A 27,205-nucleotide genomic window follows, 5' to 3' on the forward strand; every position below is an offset into this window, starting at 1 on the left:
TAACGACGCCCTGGTGTCTGTCTTTTGGGAGGGTCTGTCCGGCCGTATTAAAGATGAACTCGCCGGTCGGGACATTCCTACCACTCTCGACGACTTAATAACTCTTGCCACCCGGATTGACATCCGGTTCCAGGAGCGCGCCAAAGAGGTCACCCGTGAGAGGAGGTTTCCACGACTAGCCCCTACCTTTCAGAAACCCGTCACTTCTCCCGCTACTCCCCAGGCGCACTCACCCGAACCTATGCAGGTCGACCAGACCAAGATGGTCAAAACCCGTCAAGAGTTAAGCCGAGCTGAGGGGAGCTGCTTCTACTGTGGCAGTAAGGAGCACCGGATCCGTTCCTGCCCGGAGAGGTCGGGAAACGCCTGTGTCTAGGATCGCTCAGAGAGGTCGTCCTAGACAAGAATAAACCCTCTCCATCTCTGTTGTTGTCGGTCTCTATCATCTGCGGGGAGAACCGTTATTTTGAACTAGCCCAACTTGACTCTGGAGCTGCCGGAAATCTCATTTCTCAGTCCCTGGTAGAAAAATACCGCATTCCCACCAAACCTCTGGCTGTACCCTTATCTGTCGCTGCCGTGGATGGGGGTCTCTTACCACGTCCCATCCAACTCGTCACCGAATCCATTACTCTGCAGGTGGGAATGCTGCACTCTGAGAGCATCTTCTTTCATGTTCTGCCTGGACTCTCTCACGCCCTCTTGCTAGGCCTACCTTGGCTTCAGAAACATGCACCCGTGCTTGATTGGCAGACCGGAAAAGTCCTTCGCTGGGGGCAGGACTGCCATAAGACTTGTTTAGTTCCCGTCCATCCTGTCCGTCCTTCTCCTACCCCAGCCAATCTACCTGGACTTCCGGTTCCCTATTGGTCTTATGCGGATGTCTTTAATAAAAAGGAGGCAGAGACATTACCCCCTCATAGACCATACGACTGCCCAATCGACCTGATACCCGGCGCTACTCCTCCCCGTGGGCGAATTTACCCTTTGTCCGCTGCTGAGACCCGGTCCATGTCTGAATATATTGAGGAGAATCTGGCCCGGGGATTTATCCGGAAATCTACCTCCCCGGCGGGAGCAGGCTTCTTCTTCGTTAAAAAGAAGGACGGCTCACTCCGTCCCTGTATAGACTATAGAGGCCTTAACCAGATCACGGTGAAGAATAAATACCCCCTTCCGCTCATTCCGGAAATATTTGACCGTCTGAGGGGGGCTAGAATCTTCACCAAGCTGGACCTCCGTGGGGCCTATAACCTGGTCCGTATCCGTCAGGGGGATGAATGGAAGACGGCATTCAACACCCAGGACGGCCACTATGAATACCTGGTAATGCCCTTTGGTCTCTGTAACGCTCCCGCCGTCTTTCAAGAGTTGGTCAATGACATCTTCCGGGACCTTCTTTACTCCTGCGTAGTGGTGTATCTGGACGACATCTTGGTCTTCTCTCCGGATCTTCTCACTCACCGGAGGGATGTTCGTCAGGTCCTGCTCAGGCTCAGGCAGAACCACCTCTACGCTAAATATGAGAAGTGCCTCTTTGAGCAGACCTCGCTTCCGTTTTTGGGCTACATAATCTCTCAGACCGGCCTACGAATGGATGCTGAGAAACTGTCTGCCATCCAGAAGTGGCCTCGACCAGAGGGGTTGAAGGCTATTCAGCGGTTCCTGGGCTTCGCCAACTACTACCGCCTCTTCATACCGCACTTCTCTTCCCGGACTGCCCCAATCTCTGCGCTCACCCGTAAGGGCACTAATCCCAGAGAATGGCCGCCCGAAGCAGAGGAAGCCTTTCTTTCCTTAAAACAGGCTTTCTCTTCCGCCCCGGTGCTGCATCGCCCGGACGGCAACAAACAATTCTTCCTGGAAGTTGACGCCTCCTTCTCTGGAGCCGGAGCGGTACTTACCCAAAAGTCTTCTTCCGGAAGAATGGTAACTTGTGGCTTCTTCTCCAAACTCTTCTCCTCTTCTGAGCGCAACTATTCTATAGGAGACCGAGAGTTATTGGCCATTAAGCTGGCACTGGAGGAGTGGCGTTACCTGCTCGAGGGGGCTCTTCACCCGGTAATAATTTACACAGACCACAAGAACTTGGCTTACCTCCAGAGTGCCCGGAGACTTAACCCGCGCCAAGCCCGGTGGTCCTTGTTTTTTGCTCGCTTTGATTTCGTCCTTCATTTTCGCCCTGCTGACAAAAACATCAAAGCTGACGCCTTGTCCCGATCCTTCCTGGTGTCTGATCTCGAGGAGGAACCTAAACACATCATCGATCCCGCCAGAGTAATGCAGGTGGCCCCCGTGAATCTAAATCGTCTCCCTCCCGGTAAGACGTTCGTAACTGTACCTGATCGGGAGAAGATCCTACACTGGGATCACTCGTCTAAGCTAGTTGGCCACGCCGGTCAGAAAAAGACCCTCCAGCTTATTACCCGGCACTACTGGTGGCCTACCCTGCACAAGGATGTAATAGATTTTGTTTCTGCCTGTGTGTCCTGCGCCCGCAACAAGGTTCCGAGACACCTGCCAGCCGGTCGCCTCCTTCCTCTTCCAGTACCTGCTGCCCCCTGGCAGCATATAGCTATGGACTTTATAACAGATCTTCCTGTCTCTGCCGGTTGTACGGTCATTTGGGTGGTCGCTGACCGCTTTTCCAAGATGGCTCACTTCATTCCCCTGCCGGGTCTCCCGTCTGCACCCGAGCTGGCTAAAGACTTTATCCGCCACATCTTCCGTCACCATGGCCTGCCCCTCCACATCGTGTCGGATCGAGGGGTTCAGCTGCTAGACGTCACCCTGGACTTCTCCTCCGCTTACCACCCACAGTCCAATGGTCAAGTGGAGCGGATCAATCAGATCCTGACCAGTTACCTTCGGCACTTCGTTAATGCCCACCATTCAGATTGGGTGGATCTCCTACCATGGGCCAAATTCTCTTACAATAACCACGAGAGCGAATCTTCCTCCAAATCCCCGTTTTTTGTAGTCTTTGGTCAGCATCCTCGGATCCCATTTCCCGTCTCCACCTCGGTGGACAATCCGGCTGCGGAATCCCTCGTTAGCGAATTTTCCTCCATTTGGGAAAGTACCCGATCCGCACTCCTTCAGTCGTCCGAGCGGATGAAAAAACACGCTGACAAAAAACGCCTGGATCCTCCACAATTCTCTCCTGGAAATAAAGTCTGGCTCTCATCCAAGTATGTCCGGTTCAAGGTTCCTGCCTACAAGTTAGGGCCTCGGTTCATCGGCCCACTGGAGGTTATCAAACAGATCAACCCGGTGGCCTATAAATTGAAACTCCCGGCCAACTTGCGTATCCCTAACTCCTTCCATGTATCTCTCCTCAAACCCGTGGTACTTAACTCTTTTTCCAAGTCTACAGGTACGCCTCCTGCTCCGGTTTCTGCTGAAAACGAGTTTGAGGTAGAGAACATTCTGGCCACCAAAAGGGTAAGAGGAAAGACCTTTTTTCTAGTAGATTGGAAGGGGTTTGGTCCTAAGGAGAGAACGTGGGAGCCCCGGGAGAACATCCATGCCCCTCTCATCCTTGATAAATTTCTGTCTGGCCTAAAAAAGGGGGGGCCTAAAGGGGGGGGTACTGTAGCGTCGGCGTCCCTGCCTCCTGCTAGGCAGGGACGCTGTTCCCCTCACCTTTCCGCTCCGTGCCCGGCGTCTTCCTCCCGCTCTGCTGGCAGCGCACGCTCCTTCCCGGCCACTGTGCTTAGGGCGCGCGTGCGCTCCCCCTCTCTTAAAGGGGCCGCGCGCGACGTCCTAAGGAGTCCCCGGCCAATGGCCGGAGGATCTCTCCATATATAAGGCACCGCCTCCAAAATGGAGGTGCCCGAGCAATGTTGTTGCATAGCTTATCACTCTGCTTCAGCCCTCAGGTCCCGCTACCAGATACCTGCCAGTTACCTGCCAGTTTCCTGCTTGATAACTGCCTGATACGTGTCTTTCTGCTGACATTCCTGCGGTCCGACAGTCTGCCTACCAGCCCTGCCAGTCTGTCTATGGACCTGTCTGCCCGCTCACCTGGGAGCGCTCACCTGCTACCTGCCTGCTAGCCTACCTGGAGGCTCTGCCGTCACGTGCTGTGACCACCTGCCTGTCCAGAGACTCTTACCCGCTCACCTGGGAGCGCTCACCTGCTACCTGCCTGCTAGCCTACCAGGAGGCTCTGCCGTCACGTGCTGTGACCACCTGCCTGTCCAGAGACTCTTACCTGCTCACCTGGGAGCGCTCACCTGCTACCTGCCTGCTAGCCTACCTGGAGGCTCTGCCGTCACGTGCTGTGACCACCTGCCTGTCCAGAGACTCTTACCCGCTCACCTGGGAGCGCCTACCTGCTACCTGCCTGCTAGCCTACCTGGAGGCTCAGCCGTCACTTGCTGTGACCACCTGCCTGTCCAGAGACTCTCGCCCGCTCACCTGGGAGCGTCCACCTGCTACCTGCCTGCTAGCCTACCTGGAGGCTCAGCCGTCACTTGCTGTGACCACCCGCCTGTCAAGAGACTGTCCCCGTCACTTGCCGTGGCCGCCTGCCCTCTTACCCAGAGACTGTCCCCGTCACTTGCCGTGACCTCCTGCCCTCTTTCCCAGAGACTGTCCCCGTCACTAGCAGTGACTGCCTGCCCGCCTTCCCTGGGAGCCACCCGCTTCCTTACAAGGACTGCCCCTTTGTATAGTTGCTCAGAGGTTCCACCTCCCAGACCCGTTACAATAGTTTTGATGCCTTCAATGTGAATGTACAATTTTCATAGTCATGAAAATACAGAAAAATCTTTAAATGAGAAGGTGTGTCCAAACTTTTGGTCTGTACTGTATATTGTGGCAAGACGACTAGCTCGGCCGCTTAAGTTGACTCATGAAACATTTTTTTTTCTCTGCAGGCTTTATTATATGGCATAAATCCCTGCAGTTCTAGCACAATAAAACACGGCCTTACTTTGCAAAACAAAAGATAAACTATAGTACAGTCCATATGTGTGTGTGCGGTTGCCCACACAGGTTATGTCCAGCCTTCAGCTCCTTCCTGAGCTATGGCTGTCCAGTCTGGAAACCTTGCCTCTCCAAACACAACACAGAGAAAAAAAAAACAGGACTGAATATTTAAAGCCTGCTCAGCCGCACCCTGAGGTAGAGGTATGGGGAATGACTGCCCTCCCATCTCTATGTCATTCCCATAAAATCACACCCTTTAAAAGAGGTAACCCACAGCATATAACATGCTGGCAGAAGTTCAGTAGGTCTCAGTTCACACAGGAGAGCATCCTGAGTGACATATACCTCCCCTCGCATATAATACCAGTGACTCTATCACATATTTCCCCCATCTGCCCAAAGCCGGGGGTTTGGGCACCTTCCGATACCAGGCAGGGTATCCTAGAGAGGGCATCTGCGTTCCCATGCAACTTTCTGGGCCTATGCTCCACGTGAAAGTTAAAATCTTGGAGCCCTAGGAACCATCTAGTTACTCTGCCATTTTTACCCCTCTTTTCCCCCAACCATCATAACGGAGCATGGTCTGACACTAATTTAAACCTCCGGCCTAGTAAGTAATATTTTAGTGCATCCACGGCCATCTTTATGACTAAACACTCTTTCTCTACTATGGCTTAGTTCTTCTCGCAGGATGAAAGCTTCTGGCTCAGGTAGAGAATAGGATGCTCTTCCCCATTTATCTCTTGAGAGAGTACGGCCCCTAGACCAACCACTGAAGCATCCGTCTGGACCACAAATTCTTTCTTAAAGTCTGGCACGACCAGTACCGGCTGCTTGCACAATGCTAGCTTCAACTGTTGAAACGCGTTTTTTTTCTTCCGTCCATTTCCCCATGGTTGATTTGGTGGCTTTTATAAGATGGTCAGTGGTGCGGTCATCATGGTGAAATTTGGGATAAACCGCCGGTAATATCCCACCATTCCCAGGAACGCTCTTACTTGCTTTTTGGAGAGCTGTTGTGACCAGGTCTGGATTGCCTCCACTTTTTTGACTTGAGGCTTTATTTCGGCTCTTCCGACGACATAGCTCAAGTACTTGGCCTCCTCTTTTCCAACCGCACATTTTCTCGGATTTATAACAAAATCCCGCCTTCCTCAGAGTATCCAGAACGGCCTATAGTTTAGGTAGATGACTAGCCCAGTCTGGGCTAAAGAAAATGATGTTGTCAAGGTAAGCTGCGGCATACTACTTATGTGGGGCTAGGATCCGATCCATAACCCTCTGGAAGTTGGCTGGGGCCCCCTGTAGTCTGTACGGCATCCAAGTGTATTGAAAGTACCCATCAGGTGTCGAGAAAGCCGTCTTCTCCTTGACCATCTTGGACATGGGGATCTGCCAATAGCCCTTCGCCAGGTCAAGAGTGGCGATGTACCTCGCTGGTCCAAGCCTCTCGATGAATTCGTCGAAGCGAGGCATCGGGTACACGTCACACTTGGACATCTCATTTAGCAGGCAGTAGTCATTGCAAAACCTCCATTCTCCGTTTTGGCATGAAGACGATAGGGCTCGACCACCCACTCTTTTACTCCTCTATCACACCAAGGTCTAACTTCCTCTTCACCTCAGCCGAGATCACCTCCCGGCGTGCTTCCGGAATCAGGTACGGCTTCAGATTCACTCTTACATGTAGCTCTGTTGGCACATCATGCGCTACCACCTGTGTATGCCCCAGCAACTCTGAGAACAGCTCCCGATTCCGCTGTAGTAGTTCCCGACACTGTTGCTTCTGGGCCGCAATAGGGTCTCTGTATGGTGACCTCCTCCATGTTGCCTTCAGGAGCGGCCCCCAAGCAAGGAGTTTCCACAGGTTCCCGGTCCCGCCACGACTTGAGCAAGTTCACATGGTATATTTGGTGCGGCTTTCTTCGGCCAGGCTGGTGGACTTTATAATTAAACTCGCTGACTTCCTCCACCATCTCGTACGGACCTTGTCATTTGGCCAGTAACTTGCTCTCCACTGTAGGGATTAGCACCAACACACGGTCCCCAGGCTGGAACTGCCTCAGCCTTGCCGATTGGTTATAGACTCTTGCCTGGGCTTCCTGCGCCTGGAGGAGATGCGTTTTTGCGATCGGCATGACTTTCTCTATTCTTTCCTGCATCTTGGCGACATTTTCAACGATGCTCCTGTGTTGCATAACCTCAGCTTCCCAGGTCTCCTTAGCGATGTTCAGGAGCCCTCGCGATGTCGCCCATACAGGAGCTCAAACGTAGAAAAACCGGTAGAGGCTTGTGGAACCTCCCTTACTGATAAGAGCAGAAAGGGCAGCAGGTAGTCCCAATCGCATCCATCCTTCTCTACGACTTTCTTGAGCATCGGTTTCAGGGTCTTGTTAAAAGCGCTCTACTAAGCCATCTATCTGCGGATGGTAAACAGAGGTTAGCAGCTGGGTAATCTGGAGGACCTTGCAGAGCTCCTTCATTACCTTGCTCATGAAAGGGGTCCCTTGGTCCGTAAGGATTTCCTTTGGTAGACCAGTCCTTGCAAATATATGGACAAGTTTCCTGGCTATGCATTTGCTCGAAGCATTTCTTAACGGAACTGCTTCTGGATATCGGGTCGCATAGTCCATAATCACCAGAATGTAATGGTGGCCTCGGGCTGATTTGACTAATGGCCCTACTAGGTCCATAGCAATCCTCTCAAAGGGAATCTCTATCACCGGTAGTGGAACTAAGGGACTACTGAAGTGGAGAGAGGGAGTGGTTATTTGGCAGGTGGGGAAGGATCTACAATAGTTCAGAATTTCTCAGTAACACCCTGGCCAATAAAACCTACTTAATGTCCTCTCCTGCATTTTCTTGACCCCTAGGTGTCCCCCCACAACATGTGAATGGGCCATATTTAGTACCCTCCTTGTGTATGGCCCCGGCATTAACAGCTGTTCCACTATCTCACCGCCCTTTAGTTTTGCCACCTAATATTATAACTCCCCCTGCACTGCAAAGTGGGGGTACCTGGTGTCGGCCCCCGGCTCTTGGGCAACCCCATTACATACAGTAACCTGGTCAAACGCCCACTTTAAGGTCGGGTCCCGAACTTGACCAAACCTTGGTCACCGTCTCGCACTCATCACCGGCAAGGACACACAGTGGGAACTTATCCACTTGAGTCTTTGTCGGGGGCTTTTCTCCAGGGACCTGGCTTTTGCCCACACTAATTAGTCCAGTTCCCTTCCCCCACAAGTCCCAAAATAAAGGAAAATCACGGCCCAGTTTGACAGGATGTATCATGTCCTTAACCACTCCGACTTTGTGGAACTGGGCACCACAGTCTGTTCCAACTGTCACTCTGGCCACTGGGTAATTCTTGGCATTCCCATGTATGCAGCGGATGCCCACAGATTTGGCAGGGATCAACTGATGGGGAAGAGTGGCACTAATTAAGGTTACTAGACTCCCGGAGTCCAACAGCCCCAGGACCCTCACTCCATTAACGGATATGGCACATGCCTACGGCCCCTCTCTGGATGACAGTCCACACTGCAGGCTGGGTAAGCATAATATGAACAATGTCTGTCTAGGCTGCAGTCCATTGGCTCAGCAGATGTACGACACTGGGCGGCTATGTGTCCTGGATTGTGACACCGCCAACAGATCACCTCCTTAACAACAGTACTTACGGCACCTTCAGTGGAAGAGGGACGCCACCCAGTGGTGGCTCTCGACCCCCTCCGTGTTGAACCCGCCCCCTTTTGGGCATTCCAGTATGGGGAGGTGACTATGTCGGGTTTCGATTTTTTGACCACTTGGTACCTCTCTACCAGACCCACGTTCTGCGTTCCGAGGGTCGCCCTGGGCAACCCAGGTCTGCACTGGCCTCAGTAGGGAATGGATGAACCTGTCCATCACCACACGCTCAACCATCTGGGCAGGAGAGGAAGACTCTGGCTGCAGCCACTTCTGCACCAACAGTCGAACATCTGTGAGCGTGGAGGTTTATTGCCAGCATACGGCCAGTGGTGGACTCTTTGCGCCCTGACAGACATAGTAACTCCTGACCGTGACAATATCTCAGTTTTTAATTTTGCATATTTCTGTGCATCCTGTAAAGTCAGATCGTAATAGGCCTTCTGCGGCTCCCCAGTCAAATATGGAGCCAGAACCTCCACCCACTGCTCCCGGGGCAATCTCTCCTGTTCCGCCACACTCTCAAAGACAGTCAGGAATGCCTCAACATCATCCCCTGGGGTCATCTTTTGCATAGCTCTCCTTTCCGCCTTCCAGACATATGAGACATCATCTGGAGTTGGGGGAGGGGCGGCCTCTCTGCTGCGAACTTCCTCCAATAGAAGTTCCATCTGCCGTTGTTGCTGCTGAATCTGCTGCATAAGGAGTTTATTTATCTCTTGCTGCTGTTCCTGTTGCTGCTATAGCTGCTCTCGATGCTGCTGCTGCATGCTCAGCTGGCTCTGCTGTATGCTCTGCTGGCACTGAACCAGGTGTTAAATGAGCTCCTCCATGCTGCCAGACATCTCTGGCTGGCGGCCTTTACCCAGGATATCCACCGCTTTTTGTAGCAGGCACACGTTTTCCTGGAATTTTTCTCACACTTTCACACCAACTATGGCAAGACGACTCGCTTGGCAGCTTTCAGAAGTAGACTCAGGAAATGGGTTTTCTCTGCAGGCTTTAATATATGGCATAAAGCCCTGTAGTTCCAGCAAAATAAAACATGGCCTTACTTGGCAAAACAACAAAACAAAAGATAAACGATAGCACAGTCCATGTTAAAATCGCATTGCAATTGGACGGCACTCGCATGACAATCGGATGTAAATCGGATGCTAGGTGTGAAAAATCGCATTGTTTTCGCCTGACGCTTACATGACACTCATTTTTTCGGTCCAGATATCCGAATGTTTTTTTCACACATATGGGTATGAGCCCTTAAAATGTACTCTGCATTTGTACTCTGCTGGATTTAAACAGTAGATCATCCCCTTACCTCATCAGAACAGCAGCACCCTATGAATGCTAAAAGAGCCACAATATTATTTAAAAAAAAAAGGAAAAAAGGCTGCATATGTGTAAAATCATCCTCAATATACCATGTAAAAGGAAATTTAAATTAGTGTATGGGCTGGCATATTTTTATTTCAACATTGTAGCAAACACACCTTACTATCTATTTCATTGCTTCCCAGTGCAGACTGGATGACAAAGAGCAAAGCATCAGTCAGTCCATCACACTCTCTCATTCTTCTGCGAGCCTCCTCTCCAGCAGAGCTCACATTCCTGCAAAAAAATCAAAATTCATAAGAAAATCTTGTAGTGTCAAACTAAGCAACTTTTTTTTCTCAAAATACAGTAATTCTAGTTTTCTTTGTAAATTTTGGCTAAATGCCCCATACATATTAGACAGCATACGGCTGAATGATGGTACAACTGACAATTAAGTCACCCATCTGTGTTCTCTCATAGAGACCCATTGCCAGATTCTTCTAACATAGGTTATCTTAGGTCGAGAACAAAAGGATCAGCCAATGGAAATCCACAAGACTGAACTTTTTTCTACCTCGAAACAAGTCAGAAGACCCCCATACACATTAGACTGTCTGCTGATCATACTGAAATCGGCGAGTTCAGACAACTTTAATCTAATGTACCATATTTTTCAGACTATAAGACGCACCAGACCATAAGACGCACCTAGGTTTTAGAGGAGGAGAATATAATTATTTTTTTTAGCAAAAAATGTGGTCATGATGCACTGTTAAGGGGGATGTGGTCTGCTGCTGACCAATTCTGTTAATATCCCCAATCCTGGTATATATGGCCCCCTTCTTCCTGTTTTAAGTGGCCCTCATCACCATCCTGATATGCATGGAACCCCAATGCCCCACCCTGGTATGCATGGCACCCCAATCCCTCATCCTGGTATGCATGGCAACCCAATCCCCCATCATGGTGTGCATGGCACCCTCATCCACATCCTGGTATGCATGGCACCCACTGATCCCCATCCTGGTATGCAAGGCACCCCTCATCCTGGTATGCATGGCACCCTCATCCTGGTTTGCAAGGCACCCCTCATCCCTCACCCAAGTATGCATGGTCTCCCTCATCCTGATATGCAATGCACCCCTCATCCTGGTATGCATGGGCACCCTCATCCCTCTTCCTGGTATGCATGGCACCCCTCAACCCGCTTTCTGGTATGCAAGGCACCCTTCATCCCTCATCCGGGTATGTATGGCACCCTTCATCCCTCTTCCTGTTACGTATGACACCCCTTATCCCTCATCCTGGTATGCATGGCACCCTTCATCCATCTTCCTGGTATATATGGCCCCCCTCATCCCTCTTCCTAGTATATATGGCCCCTCTCATCCCTCTTCCTGGTATGTATGCCCCCCACCTCATCCCTCTTCCTAGTATGCATGAGAATCCTCATCCCTCTTCCTGGTATGCATGGCACCTCTCATCCCTTTTCCTGGTATGTATGGCCCCCCCATCCCTCTTCCTGGTATGCATGGCACCCCTCATCCCTCTTCCTGGTATGCTTGGCACCCCCTGATCTCCATCACGCTGCACACAAAAAATAAACAATTATACTCACCTCTTCTCTGCACCACCACTGCATCCTGCTCTGCTGCCAACACTGATCTCACTGTGTGAGCCACACATGGCGTTACTGCCACGCGCCCTCACACAGTGAGATGCTGTGCCGTTATAGTCACTGCTCCCCACGCCAAGACTATAGGACGTGGGGAGCAGTGACCATTCACTCACATTAATAGCGTGCACACTGTACCCGCAGCGCGGCTCCTGCTGCGGCTCTGCGGTCTCGTGTACCTGCTATTAAAGAGCATGAATATTCATTACTTCCCATGCCCATGGGAGTGGGTTGTAGTGAATATTCATGGTCTTTAATAGCGGGCACACATAACCGCAGAGCCGAAGTAGAAGCCGCGCTGCGGGTACAGTGTGTGAGCTATTAAGGAAAATGCATATTCACTGCTTCCCACGCCCATGGGCTACTGCCTCCAGTGCCCCGCTCCTCAGCCGCTGCCGCTCCCCACACCCCCCCACACCCATAGCCACAGTATATACGGTGTATATATTCGGACTATAAGATGCACTCCCCACTTCCCTCCAAAATTTTGGAGAAAAAAAGTACATCTTATAGTCCGAAAAATACGGTACTTATTTCATGCAATAAAATTCTAATTAATTATGTAACAATCATACAATGTGATTTTCTAGATTTTTTTTTAAGATTCTGTCTCTTATAGTTGAAGTGTAACTATGATAACAATTACAGATCTCTCCATTCTTTGTAGGTGGGAGAATTTGCAAAATCTGCAGTGTATCAAATACTTATTTTCCCCACTGTACGTTAGATGTACAGAAAGAACTACAATCACCTGGCAGAGGCCATAAGAGTGTATTGTGGTAGTAGGCAGTCAAGTAGCCTTTTCTAGCTTTAGAGCAATGGGCAGCAAACTTTCTTATACAGTCGGACACATTTTTTATAATGCCACCCTATGGTTGTGGAATGAAACGGCATTTATTAAAGCCTTTAGTCAGTGTTATATTTTGGGAAATTTTTACTGACTAATTAATATCTGCAATCTGCACAGTGCCTTAAGGAATACAAGAAAATCCTATACTCGGCACCTGCAAGCCAATAGTTATTTGAGGTACAATGAAATTTTTTAAATACTACACCTTTATTTACCTGTTGCATAAAGTTTATTAACTCCTTTGTTTTTTCATCAATGTTTGTTGGAAAAATAAAAAAGTTTTGGCTCTTAGAAAATGACACCATAAACACTCAATTATTTTATTTATAAAAACTTGTTTTTCTTGTCCAGAGATATAAAACACAAAAAAAAAATGCCGTTGCTATGGCAATGATAGTAACAATCTGCAAAATATAGATTACATCATGTTATACATGCAGCTTGAAGAATGGCGCAAAGCAAACAATGCTAGAATACCTGGGGCTTTTATTCTTCAGTAGAAAGTAATAAAGCTTAGGATATAATTTATTTGTACCCCAAAATATACACCTCAAAATCAAGCCTTCAAACAGTTAAGTCAATGGAATGAAAAGATGGAAGAATAAAAAGATAGATTCCTGGAATACCGCAATGAAAAAAACAATTCAATTACTTAGTCTATATGTGGCTAATAATTAATTAAACACTCCATAGAATGAATATACAGAGATCCCAACTGAAACAGTCACTATAACTATGACCAGGCAGGTGACATGTAAGCAACAAAAAAAAAAAAGAAACTTAAGTTTAGGGGTAAAAAACTAATAATTCAGGTGGTTAAAAATGAAAGATAATCACATCAACATGAAACAGAGAGACTCCTATGACCCTGCACTGGTTCATCTGAAGCCTTGGGTGGGGGAGTGAAAACTGGGCAATTGCTCAGGGGTTCCATTCTCTTCGGGGCCCCAAGCATTTCTTTTAGATTAAGACTGCTAAAAAACATCTTTGGTGACATCACAGTCATGTGACGATGATGTCACCAAAGGTTCTTTAACTGCAGGAGTCTAGAGAAACTAGGCTGGTATGTACCATATGTTTAGAAAACGCAAAAGAAAGGCAATTACTGTACTTAATATACAAAGTCTCCTGTATCGACGGTCAAATCCTTTATGCACTATGCTTTTTATCCTTTTTATCACTATGTGATGAGCACTAGCGTCAAGCGCGCTCAGGTGTTCACCCAGTATTTGTGGTGTGCTCGGCATTTAGGTTTGAGCGTCCGTGGCTGCATATGTTACACCGGTTAGACAGCTGCATCACAAGCAGCCACGGCAGCTTTAATCGAACACCCGAGCATGCTCGATTAAAGGGTTAAACGAGCACTCTTGCTCAACACTAATGACCACCTGACAACCCACAACAAGGCACGGAGTCATACACTAATATAACCCACCGGCTCTTTTGGTTTCCAAAAATGTTCCCTCAGCTAGAAGTTGGAACCTCAGAAAAGCATTTTTTTCCAATTATTAAGGAGTGGGTATCCTAGACTGGTAATGCTCATGCATTAAGTGCATAGGCTGAAAAACATTTACCCTTGATGGGTATACATAAATATCAAAGAATGTTAGAAATAAGCCTCTAAAAATTGTTAATGCGGGCATCATAAACACCCTTAAAAAAATTAATGTGGGATTGCATGATGATCACCCTGTTGATATGGTGGTGGTGGTGGAGGAGAAGGAAAAGGACGACATAAAGAAGTCAAAATCCTGAAGTGTATACCCTTGTCTGGGTGGGAAGGGGTGCCAGTGAATAGGTCAGAAAAAAAATTATGGATTTGAGTTTAAATTCCACAGCTGTTATCCAGTGTTATTGAGAAGTCTGAGCCAATCCAGCCCTTGTTCATTTTGATAAGAGTCAGGCTGTCAGCATTTTCAGCTATTATACCCCCGGCGGCACTAAAAACCCACTGTGACAAAACGCTAGCGGATCTCCAAGGCACAGAAAGACAGTTCATGCTACATGTCCACCTTGGATACCCAATAGTAATAAGAGGAATTATGGAGGACGCTGGTACGGTCGGCAAATTACTCTTTCAGCATCTTCCAAAACGTTTCCCTCCTCGTCAGAGAAACCCACGCAACAGGACCTGGGAGGTGGGAGGGTCTGAGAAAACGGTCCGAACTCTTGAGAGTGTTACCCTGAATCTGCTGCATCTGGTATTGGTCTCCCTCATCTGTACTCCTTGGTTGTCCAAGGAACTGTGACTTCTGCCGCCAGTATTGTTAGATAGGAATTTTTTAAATAATTTTTCAACTAGGGCCTTCTGGTATTGCAACATTTTATTAGACCTCTCCACGACGGGAAAGAGAGATGTAAAGTTCTCCTTATAGTGTGGGTCTAGAAGTGTGACCAACAAAGCCTTGCCAACAGACCAGTCAGTGAGCTGGAAGTTGCAAACGCTGCTGCAGCACTGCCAGAGCGGAGAAAGTTGTAGCTGACTCATGGAAATTGGCACACACCCTGCTTACTTTCACAAGTAGCTCAGGCAGACCTGGGTAGGTTTTGAGAAACTGCTGAACCACTAAGCTGAGCACGTGTGCGAGGTTGCCAAGCTTCAGTTGAATTTACATGAGCTGAGTTCAAGCCATTAAACGAGCGTTATAGAAAATACTGAAGTAGTTCGGCACTTGTTTCCTGGCCTCTTTACTCTGGATAACAATCACTAATAGATCAATATGTCCCCATACAGCATCATGTGATCAGCAGCATATCTGCAATTTTCACTGGCCAATGTGCTGCTGAGAACAATGATTTTTATTGCGGCATAAACAATCTAATCACTCAATGAATAGGCAGCATTTTGCTCATTTAGTATAATTCACCTCAAAGTCTTCCACATCATAGTCTTCCACATAGTATAATGCACCCCATAGTCCTCGATATAGTATAATTCACCCCGCAGTCCTCCATATTGTATAATGCACCCCCCATAGTCCTTCATATAGTACAATGCACTCTCATAGTCCTTCATATAGTATAATACATTCCGCATGGTTCTCCATACAGTATAATGCACTCCCCATAGTCCTCTATACAGTATAATGCACTCCCTATAGTCCTCCATACAGTATAATGCACCCCATAATCCTCATAGTATACTACACACCCCATAGTCCTTGATAGAGTATAATGCAGCCCCTATAGTTCATATAGTATAATGTACAGCACATAGTCCTTGATAGAGTATTATAATACAGATCCTGTATAGCCCCATATGGTATAATGCAACGTTCATATGGTACAATGCAGCCCCCATATAGTATAATGCAGCTCCATATAGTATAATGCTGCCCATATATAGTAAAATGCAGCCCACATATAGTATACTACGGCCCCCATATAGTATAATGCATATAATGCAGCCCCTATATGGTATAATGCAGCCTCTATATAGTATAATTCAGCCCCCATATAGTACAATACAGCCCCCATATAGTATAATACAGCCCCCATATAGTATAATGCAGCCCCGATATGGTATAATATAGACCCCACATAGGATAATGTATACTCCATAGTCCTCCAGTATTATGGACATCATATTTAAAAAAATACAATACTCACCTCTCCCCATTCCCCCGTTGCTCCGGTCTCTGCACCGCATTTCCTCAGTAGCTCCACTGCCTGACATAGCGATGAAGTGACATAATCGCACCCACTGGAAAGAGAGCATCACATAGCTCTCCCTCCTCCATCATTACGATGCTGATACAGTTGAATGTGCAATGCCAGGTACGGGGCCCGGAGCGGGCGCTAACACTGGGCCTCCCTGGCTCATGGGCCTCATAGCGGCCATGTGGTCTGCCGCTATTAGTGGCATGCCCTGGCTGGGGGCCCCTGTGAGAGTGGGGGCCCTAGGCAAATGCCCAGTTTGCCTTTCCCTAATGCTGGCCCTGGATGCACGGCGCATGTAGGCTGACAACATCTTCCTTGAAGAGAGCAGGCAGGACATAATTACTCAAAAGAGCATATACCATAAATGCAGGTTTGGTGTGGGCACGAGTGTGTTCCTTTGGCAGCATTTCCGGAACTTGTTTCTTCTACTTGTTGACACTACCTGAGTTTATAATGTGTGAAGAGATGCCCATTTACTAAAGACTATGAGACTTTTCCAGCACAGAGCTCAGTTTCTGTCGATATTATGTTTTATTAGAGTTTTGCTTGCTGTGTTTTATTAATGTTCTGCTAATTTTACTTGTAAAGTGTCCCGAATTCCAGTAATCTCATCGGTATCTCAATAGCCTTAAATCATTGTTCAAACAGTGACTAGGCCAATTGCGTGAGTGTTGAAAGTGAATCCACCAGAGCAGTCACCACAGGGCATCTCACATGCAGATCCAGGTGATGGGTTCGACATGAGAAAAAATACCTCAACTAATGCGCAGTTAGCTTTGGTGGGGGATGATGACAACAGTTCTGCCCATTCAGGGGGCTGATCCAAGTAAAGAAGTAAAGAAGCCACATTTTTAGTGAGGAGTTGGTGGAATGATGTCAAAGGAGTAGGATCTAATCTGAGGACCTGGACCATGGATGAATCGATGGCTTATGGAGTCTTGGATATCAGTACCGACTAGGCTGGATGAACGTGCTACAGTTGTGAGATATGTCATTGGGATTTAAACTTTCTTAAAGGACTGTTGCTACAGGATACCTGTGCTTCCATCATTTTATCTGTTGTCTGGATAATCGAGGACTCTGGCTACAGACTATAATGGCTGGAGATACGAAATCTGTGGGCCAACCAAGAGTTGGGAGACAGTTAATTATCACCTGATACAAAATCAGTGGAACTACAGATCCCAGATTGGAAGCTTGAGGACTGAGAGAACTGTATTTGGCCATTTACCTGGAATTGTTGTATTACCATGGATGTGAGGAATAAAATATTGTTGGATTGTTAACCTGCCTAGGTGATTATTTACAACCCACAATCTTAGATCTTCACAAGTGATGGCAGCAGGTGGGATCATCTACCTCTGGACAGCATACCAGGTGTTAGGCGTCGGTCTGGTGCTGGATTCAAAATGGGTCCAGGACCTTCTGTGGTCTCCCATTTTGGTCCAGCCACGGCTTATGCTGCTCAGCATCGCCGTCAGCCTCAACGCCTAGCTGGTCCGCGAGCACCGTTTATCTCCCAGGTAGTTGTGCCTAGCAATGTTAAGCCTGGGTTGCAGAGGGAGACAGGGCTTGTGGAATCTAAGTCCAGGATTTCTCACACTGAGCATGTCCGTGACCTGGCAGATCATGATTGGTGGGTTGGCACCCACCTGACCTAGTGACCTGGCACCGCCTGATTGGCAGGGCTTAATCTTTAAAAGGCCCGCCCACAAACATGGCGACGCGCTCAGATCATAGAGCATGATGCTGGTGTGTGGACGTCTGTGCTCCACGTGTAGTTTCTGCTAGGCAGGTTAGCTCCATAGAGGCAGGCTAGTGAAAGTAGGCAGGTAGCTTCACCTTGCAGACTCACTCTGTCAGTGGGGGTCGCCTTACACCTCGAGCAGCCTGCAGGACCACGTGGAGAAACACTCCTCTGTCCGGTAGCACGCCGGCAGAGGGCACTTACCCGTCGGCGTGAGTCACACGCATCTTAGCGCCAATCCCTACAGGGTAGCGCCTGTATCGAAGACAGGGCTACTGCTTTTCCCCTTGGTCACACGTCTCCCTGCGGTTCTTGGAGATTGTGTGAACCGTTATACCCGCTCCGTGTGCATTAACACGGAGGGGTTAATCAGTTAGGTGCGTCCTGCGGCAGAGGGCACTTACCCATCGGCGTGAGTCACACGCATCTTAGCGCCAATCCCTACAGGGTAGTGACGCGCCCCCTGGGCCATGTTCAGGGGATACCCGGAGCCGGATCTGAATAGGAGTAGTAGTCCTCGTGGCGGTGACCCGGTCCGTGCCCAGGGTGTCAAACTAGGAGGCAGTGTTTGGCAGATGATACTGTATTGTTCGACTACGCCACCCGTTGAATGCAGCTATGGAGCTGCCGCTGCAGGGCAGACCGCTGAGGCCGGTGGTAGGATTGTGCAGCGTGGATGGTATAACCCCCAACGGGAGGGGTATGGCCTCAGGGCAGCTATTGTGAGTTGGATGAGGGGAGTGATGGTGCGGGTGTCCCAGTACTGAAGGTGCAGGTGTGACCACGAAACACGGAGGCTTGAAGTGCAGTTTCAAAAGCTTTACTCACTGTTCTTTATCCGGTCGCTTGTGCACAGTAAGGACCACCCGAGTCATGCTGCGTCCACCAGGTCAGGGACTCGGCCAACTCCCAGGTAGTTCCAGAGCGTGGTCCAGAGCTCCCCTCTCTTCCTTCCTACTGGCCGTTCTCACCAGGGACCCACCTATGTCCGGCTCCCTCGGGCCTCTTGGTGGTGAAACCTTTCCTGGCTTCCCTGGCCCTATGCGTGGTATGCCTTCCTGGTGGATGTGGTGAGGGTCGTGCCAAAGCTTGACCACGACCTCCGGTTCCTGGCTGAGGATGATTAGCCTCTACCAGTTTGGGATCCGGTACCCTTCTCTGCCAACCCTTCACCCTTTTCGTTCTCCTGTGGGATCTCAGGGTTCCCTCTCTCCTTGCGTCTCTGGGCCTTTCTGCCTCCTTCTCTCTGCTTCAGGCCTGGCCCTGGAGCTGGGCCCAGCCGGAGCCACAGCTCCCTGTCAGCCCTCTCTGGCTGAACTCCTCTCTCCACGGAACAGACCCTGTCTCCAGATGGTGCCCACCTTATATACTCCCTCTATGTGTGAGCCCAGGTGACTAGCACCCAATGGGCTCCTAGCTATACCCAGAGTACCTCCCCTATCTGCTCCTACACTACAGGGATATTCCTCCCCCCCTCCCCACTTCAGCTGGGGACAGACGCTGTCGTACCTGCACATCTTCCTAGTGGGAGTACCGTTGTTCTGTCCCCCGGAAATGGGGTGAGTGTAGTGCATGCAGTAGTCTGAGCTCTGTTCCACACTCCATCCTTACCCGGGAGTGGAATACCACACCTCTGGTTCGAGGTGCAATACCCCTGTAGCAGCCGAGTCCTCGGGGTGCTACAGTAGCGCCTGTATCGAAGACAGGGCTACTGCTTTTCCCCTTGGTCACACGTCTCCCTGCGGTTCTTGGAGATTGTGTGAACCATTATACCCGCTCCGTGTGCATTAACACGGAGGGGTTAATCAGTTAGGTGCGTCTCCGGACGCTCATCTCCCGTGCAGTTAACGGAGATAGAGCGTACCGCTATACCCGTCCTGTGTGGAGAAACACGGAAGGGTTTAGTATTTAAGTTGCCGCTTCCTTTCCACCCGGAAAGTGTTCGGCAGCAGCCTTCCAGGCTGCATTGCGGACCACAGGGTCGGCTGCGTTCCATTTTAATACAGTTGTCTGCAACCGCCCTCCTAACACCAGGGAAAGTTACTGAGAGGTGACTTGGCAGAAGAGATGGCAGATTCCATCGGCAAAAGGTTCAAGAAGGAGGAGCTGAGAGCCCTTTGCTGTGAGAGAGAACTAGAGTGGTTGCTGGAGGACAATCGGGCAACCCTAATGCAATGCTTGGATGATTGGGACCGTAAATAAACCACATGAGGAGGTCAGTTCAGACGTGAATGAGGGACAACAGCCCAGGGCTGTCATCCAGATGACGGAGGATCGACCGACTGAGTTTCAGTGGATGCTGGACACGCTAGGAGAGTGGGCCACAGAGATAAAGCAAGAGGCTGTGTTAAGCAAATATCTGGGTGTGGATGTAGCAGTACCCCCACACACCCTAGCGCAAATGACAGTGGATACCCGGAGAGAGGGACCATCTTTAAGGTACTGGGATATACCACAGTTCAATGAGGACACCTCGAATATTGATGAACATCGCCGAATACTTGAAAACCTCTGCCTGCTGAATGAAATGTCAGTCAGTGAATGGCTTGATCGGAAAAGCAAGAGAAGCTTTTAATAACTTGTCTTCTGGGGAACAGAGATGTTACTATACCATACGCAGGGCATTACTAGAGAGGTATGCAGTCACACATGAAACCTACTGGAGGAAGTTTTGGGAGACTGACAAGCCTGCTGCTCACACACATCAGGAGTTTGCCAACACACTATGTACGGCATACACTTGGTGGATAGAAGTACTGAGGGCTCGAGAAGCAGAACATGTCTTGGATACATTCACGCTGGAACAATTTATGTCCAAGTTCCCAGTTCACTTAAGAGAATGGGTGGCAGATAGAAATCCACTCAGCCTGATGCTGCAAGATTGTCTGATGATTGGTCTGATAATAGACCTGTTCTGCATGGAAGTACAGCCCCACCAAGTCGGAAACAGGATGTTACAGGGAGGCCAGCGAGACCCATGGACCGGCCAGAGGAGGAACTACGGGGATTTCAGACTTCATAAAGAGGAATGTTTCCCAAGCCCTCAAGTACGGCCCATGTTGGGGCAAGGAGGGCTAAGCTGCCATAACTGTGGACGCATGGGACACTTTGCTAGGGAATGTAGGGAACGTTCTAGCCCTAATCATATGCGTCCCCAATCAGTAAACAGTGTGCTGCAATGGGTCTGGAATCCTGAGGGTGAGAGAATCCCACTAAACTGACCGGAAGAAGAAGAGGCATATGTGATACCAGGACAAGTGTCCCGGACTAGATGGGACACCTCAGAGTCCATTAACCAGCATCTCCAGCCGGTCGGGGTAGAGGGTGTGGAGGCTGTGGAGCTCCGTGACTCCAGAGCCTCAGTCACATTGATCAAAGAACATTTAGTACAGGACCAATGTATTGTTCCCGGCAGCCTATATGTTAGTCAACATAGCTGGAGGAGAATGTTTGAACATTCAAAGGGTCAGTCATGGAATGGTGGAGGTAGGAGCAATGCGGCATCTACCAGAAGATGTGTTGCTGGGAAACTATCTGGATGCAGGATTGGTGTGCCACTGGGCCAGGGTCATAACTAGAGATGAGCGAACCTTTCAATGTTCGGTTCGTTCCAGTTTGGTGAACTTCCCGATATTCGTCGAATAAATCGCCAAACGTACCGAACCCTATTGGATTCAATGAGAGGCAACACCAAACCGACACCCAACACCTTCAAACGGGTCCAAAAGCTGCCAAAACAGATCAACTTAGGGGCAAACACCAGGAAAGTGGTCTCAATTGACCCACAGTACAAATTTTATAATGGTACAGCAGCAATCAGCCATGGGCCATGCATGAGGATATCAGGGTCTGGGCCAGCATTTACAGCTTTGAATTGAACTTCAAATTAATACGGGGTGGGTGAGAGATCGGTATAGGCCTGCTGTACTGGGATCCCTGATATTACATACAACAGCTCAAGCCACTTTTCTGCTTTGTCACAATCAGGTAGCACAAGCATCAATTTTATAGAGTACTATTGGTACAAAAATGTAAGGATAGTAACACAGGTAGTTGACTGAAAGTAAGTAGATGCATGCTGGTCTAGGAGTCCTACTGCTACAAACAACACACATCAGGAGTCTCCCGATTTCCAAAAATTAGGGGCTGACACCAACAAAGTTGCGTCAACTTCAGTAGAGTAGAACTAGTATAATTAGGATCTACACCTCTTCTACTACAGCCAACCCAGCAGATGGAGACCCAACCAGGAGTGTTCACATTTACAAAAATTAGGGGTTGACACCACCAAAGTGGCATCACTTTCACCAGAGTAGAAAAAGTATAATTAAGACTGACACTTCTTCCACTACAGTCAACCCAGCAGATGGAGACCCAACCAGGAGTGCTCACATTTCCCAAAATTAGGGGCTGACACCACCAAAATTAGCATCAATTTCACCAGAGTAGAAACAGTATAATTAAGACTGACACTTCTTCCACTACAGTCAACCCAGCAGATGGAGACCCAACCAGGAGTGTTCACATTTACCAAAATTAGGGGCTGACACCACCAAAAGTAGCATCAATTTCACCAGAGTAGAACTAGTATAATTAGGAATGACACCTCTTCCACTACAGCTAAAAGAGCAGATGGGAACCCAACAAGGAGTGTTCACAGTTCCCAAAATTAGGGGCTGACACCACCAAAGTGGCATCAATTGAGTAGAACTAGTATAATTAGGACCGACACCTCTTCCACTACAGTCAACACAGCAGATGGAGACCCAACCATTAGTCTTCACATTTCCAAAAATTATTGTTAATATCTGCAGCTGCAGCAACAGCAGGTAGAGAAACCATGCTACAGATATCACAGACTGCAATTACGCAATATTAATGCAGCACACTAAAAGCTACAACATTGCCTAGTCTGTACAGTCTGTGATTGGGTTACAAAAGTCCTTGGAAATCCATGAATTGTTCATCTTAATGAAAGTTAGGTGGTATACACTTTCAGGGGACAGCCGGCTGAGCTTATCCATCAGGACACCACCAGCAGTGCTGAAGACACGTTCTGAGAGAACGCTGGCTGCTGGGTATGATAAAACCTCCAAGGCATTACAGGCGAGCTCAGGTCACTCTTCAATTTTTGAAGACCAATATGTAAAAGGGTCCAAACACTCTGCTTCCTCCTCTTCCTCTGGGACCACCACCTACTCCCGCAGGCTGTTCAAAGTCTGCTCCAGCATGTAGATGACTGGAATAGTGATGCTAATCATCTTAGCAGCCATTTCAAAACTGTGCAGAAGGGTGCAGAGGTCTTTAATCTGTGCCCACTCCGCAAATGTGATATGCCCCACGTCCGAATTGCGTTGGTTCAGACTATACGAGATGATATACTGCGTCAGGGCTTGTTACTGTGTCCACCATGTTGGTATACTGCATATTAACCAGTTAAATGACATGAACAAAGACCTCTGTATCGATGCAAGTTGATGACCTGAGGAATGTGAATCGCTGTACCACCAGGATGAGGATGTAAGCCATGCAAGGCACATGTGTGAGCTTGTCTTGGCGTAGGGCCACCACCAGGTTCGCAGTGTTATCGCACACGGCCTTCCCTGGCTCCAGGTTAAGCCATTGCTCAAACTTGGCCTGAATAGCTGTCTACAGCTCTTCAGCTGTATGACTGCAATTTCCAAGGCATATTAATTTTAAGACTGCCTGATTGTGATGAGCCCTGGCTGCGCAGTGTGGAGGTGGTGGGGATTCACTCTGCACTGTTGAAATGTGTGTCTCATTAAGGCAGAGGTTGAGGGTGGAGGCCCTAAAGGAGGTGGAGGAGGCAGAATCAGTGGAGAAAATGTGAAATACAGAGGTTTGACCTGCAAGCCTTGATGATTCCAAGACTTGAGGAGCAACTCCTTTCCCGCCTGCCCCCACAGCCACCAGAGTCACCCAGTGCTTAGTCAGTGACATGTAACGCCCCTGGCCATGTTTACTTGTCCATGTATCTGTGGTGAAATGCATCCTGGCAGACATAGATTTAGTCAAGGAATGGGTGATGTTGTCTGCGACAAGCTAGTGTAGTGCAGGCACAGCTCTCTTAGAGAAGTAATGGCGACTGGGCAACTGGTACTGGGGGACTGCGACATCCATCGGCTTTTGGAAACAGTCTGTATCTACCAGGCGGAAAGGCAGCATTTACGTGGCCAACAGATTAGAGATGGTGAAGTTCAAGCTCTTAGCTTTGTCATGTGTAGGAGGATACAATCTTTTACGTGACCACAACTGTGGGACTGAGGGCTGGCTGCAGCTAGAGCGGTTAAACAAATGGAGGTTCTGCGATCGGAGACCTGTGTGATAACACTTGGCAAGGTAACAGAGGAAGAAGCAGCAGATGCGGTTGATGGGGCGACCGATAGATGGTGAGGTCCGCTGGTCCGCATTTTATCGCAGTGAGATTGCCAGAGTAACGCATGTTGATTGCGCAGGTGAAGGTTCATGCATGTAGTCAAATTATTGCATTTTTGCAAAGGTGGCAGACATCGCGAGTTGGCCCATCCTTTGTGGTGTCAAAAAGGCCCAGGCTAGGCAACCCTTGCTGTTCCTGCGAGCTTCAGCCCCGCGACCGCTGCTAGGCACAGCCACAGTTAAGTGGTTAAGGATGGAGTGCTCGTTGTGGTTGCATCACTCCGTGTCTGTGCCATAGGGCGCAACGTAATCTCTTAGTCTTCCTCCTCCTACACCTCCTCAGATGAGCTACTCAGCTGCATGCCTCAGGATTCACACCAAGTGGGATCTACAACCTCATCCTCTATGTTCTCCCAGTCCTCACCCTGAGAGTCACCCGCCTCCACTTCCTGCCCTGACAGCACAGTACAGTCCGCGTGAGTCTCAGGTAACTGAGTCTCATCAGGGTCTTCTCCTCCCCAAGGGATTAACGTCTAGTGACGAGGGTCAGGATGCTGCTTAGACTCTAACTTGTCCTGCCCCGGATCCAACCCAAAAAAAATTTGGGCATTGGTGCAGATGCTTTCCACCTCTTGAGTCTGTGAATCTTTGGAGCAGACTTCTGATGCCCATGGCATAATATGTGTGAACAGCTCTGCAGACTCACCCATCTGTGGTTCCCTACAACGCTCCCTTGGGTGATTGGAGAGTTGTGACGTGGGTGGAAACAAGGGTAATTGGGGTGCCAACTCTGAGGACTGTACTGTGTATGATGTTATGGTGGAGAAAGAGGAGGATGGGCCACTTGATGCAGCACTTGCCATCCACTGGAGCGCATGATCTTTCTGGTCCTCATCTACAAGGTGTACCGCTGTGCGGCTGCCAAAGAAAGGGAGTGGAGTAGCCCATCCAGTAACAGAAGTTATGTTTGTGTTTCAAACTGAGATCTCTCCTGCTGTATCAGCTTAGTAACAGAAGAATTTCTATTTTACTGTGGATGATGCCTGTATAACATAGAATATATGCTCTAAACAATTTGAAACCGAGATATGGCCTGATGTATTACATTAGTACATTAGCTGTTAGGCTGGGTGCCCACGTAGCGTTTTTCAAGCGTTTATGCTGCGGAATTTCCGCAGCGTAAACGCTTGTGAAACGCTAGGTAATCCGCCCCCCATGGTCCCCAAGGGGATTCCGCATGTTTTATGCACATGCTGCGGATTTTTCCTCAGCGTTTATGCTGCGTACAAAAATCCGCAGCATGTCATTTAATTTTGCGGAAGCGCAGCGGAACTCCCGCCATTGACTTGCATTGAGACGCATAGAAACCGCAACTGTACATTTGTACAAGCGGCTTCTATGCGTCTCTATGTGCGGATGGTACCCAGTTCTGGAGGAGAGGAGACTCTCATCCAGACCTGGGTACCATTGTACCTGTAAAAAAAAGAATAAAATAACAAATAAAGTTTATACTCACCTTTCCGAAGGCTTCTCTGCATGCCGGCATCGCTGAAGGACCTGCGGTGACGTCACAGTCATGTGACCGCAGGCCCTTCACCGCTCTGTCTCGCGATATGCCGGCAGCCGGGAACCAGACAGGAACGAGCGCTGCAGCACACGCCGGGGCCTCGGGGGTGAGTATAGCTTTGTTTTAATTTTTACAGTTCACACTGTATAATCCTTGCCGTTTGCATGGATTTATACAGTGTGACCTAGTTGTCAAGCACTTTCCAAGTGATGCTATCGCCTGGAAAGCGCTTGTCAATCTGCATGCGGAAACGTATGTGAATCCGCATGTGGATCCGCATGTATTCTGCAGGAAAAACGCATGCACAATCTGCATGCGTTTTTTCTGCCAGGGAGATGCAGAAATGCTGCCGAAATTTTCTGCTTCATTTCTGTATCGTGGGCACATAGCCTTATATCCCAGGTGGAAGGAGAAGGAAGGGTGAGACTGTGTAATGTTGTACCATCCTGGGTATATGCTGGGACTGTTCTGTGTGTTTATTGCCGCTTTTTGGTTCAGTAAAGTAGTGCCACGCTGTTTTACCCTCACCCTGTCTTATCTGAGTAGTGTCACACCCACGGAAGACCCCGGGTCTTCACATATTGGTGGCAGCGGTGAGCTACTACTCAGCCCAGCAGAGCTGGGGGAGCTGCAGGGGACTGGTGTTAGCACACACTGTTCAAAGGGCTCCACAACCAGGGAGGCATGTAGACAGACCCAGCCGACCATAGGTGAGGTATACACAGCGGATTTTGGAAGCTACCATGTCCAACCCCACCAGGCCGGCCTTTGGAGGAAGACCGGAGAGGATATATAGCAGCAACAAGAAACAGTAACTACAGGAGCTGTGCCAGCTTCAACGGATTGAATACCAGGCCACCGACACTCATCGGATTTAATTCAGGAACCACAGGATGCAGAGGATGGCATATGTGGACACAATAGATACCAGTCTGTTTTCTTCAATTACATGTAGAGTTTATTCGCAAGGAAGACATGGAATATGCTCTGAGGAAACTGGATGATGCAAAGTGAGACCTCTTACATTCGTGTCTGTGCTTAAAGACATGCTGATGGACTGTCTCCAATAAGTGGAGAAAGATTATTGAGATCCTGTCATGTCTGGCTAATTAAGAATGGGGGAGCAATGTGATGATACAGAGTAAAATCTTAATAAGCCAGACATTTAGATTTGTTAATCCAAGAGAATTACACTATTATCTTTGTGTATTTGTGTCTGGTCAATAAGAACAGACCAGTATTTGTATAACCCTGAATGTTGAATTCTATTCCTTTGGAAACAATCATGTTTACTATGCTAATGAAAAACTGTACTAAAGGTCTCCTAGATGTTTATTTACAACAGCCACTGTGATACCAACTATGTAAATG

General features: G+C 48.7%; 1 protein-coding gene across 11 annotated transcripts in view; it reads right to left on the minus strand.

Moving 5' to 3' along the window:
• CTNND2 (catenin delta 2) overlaps positions 1 to 27,205 on the minus strand; it is a 2,090,389-nt gene that overhangs the window by 922,314 nt on the left and 1,140,870 nt on the right. For all 11 annotated transcript variants that reach the window (XM_073678428.1, XM_073678425.1, XM_073678422.1 and 8 more), the window contains one exon: positions 10,116 to 10,233. In XM_073678428.1, coding sequence (XP_073534529.1) covers positions 10,116 to 10,233 — 118 coding nt within the window. The remainder of the gene's footprint in view (positions 1 to 10,115; positions 10,234 to 27,205) is intronic.

This window comes from Phyllobates terribilis, unplaced genomic scaffold, assembly GCF_046119375.1.
Source record: "Phyllobates terribilis strain yellow unplaced genomic scaffold, ASM4611937v1 Scaffold_4__5_contigs__length_816908805, whole genome shotgun sequence".
In the NCBI taxonomy this organism is placed as follows: Eukaryota; Metazoa; Chordata; class Amphibia; order Anura; family Dendrobatidae; genus Phyllobates; species Phyllobates terribilis.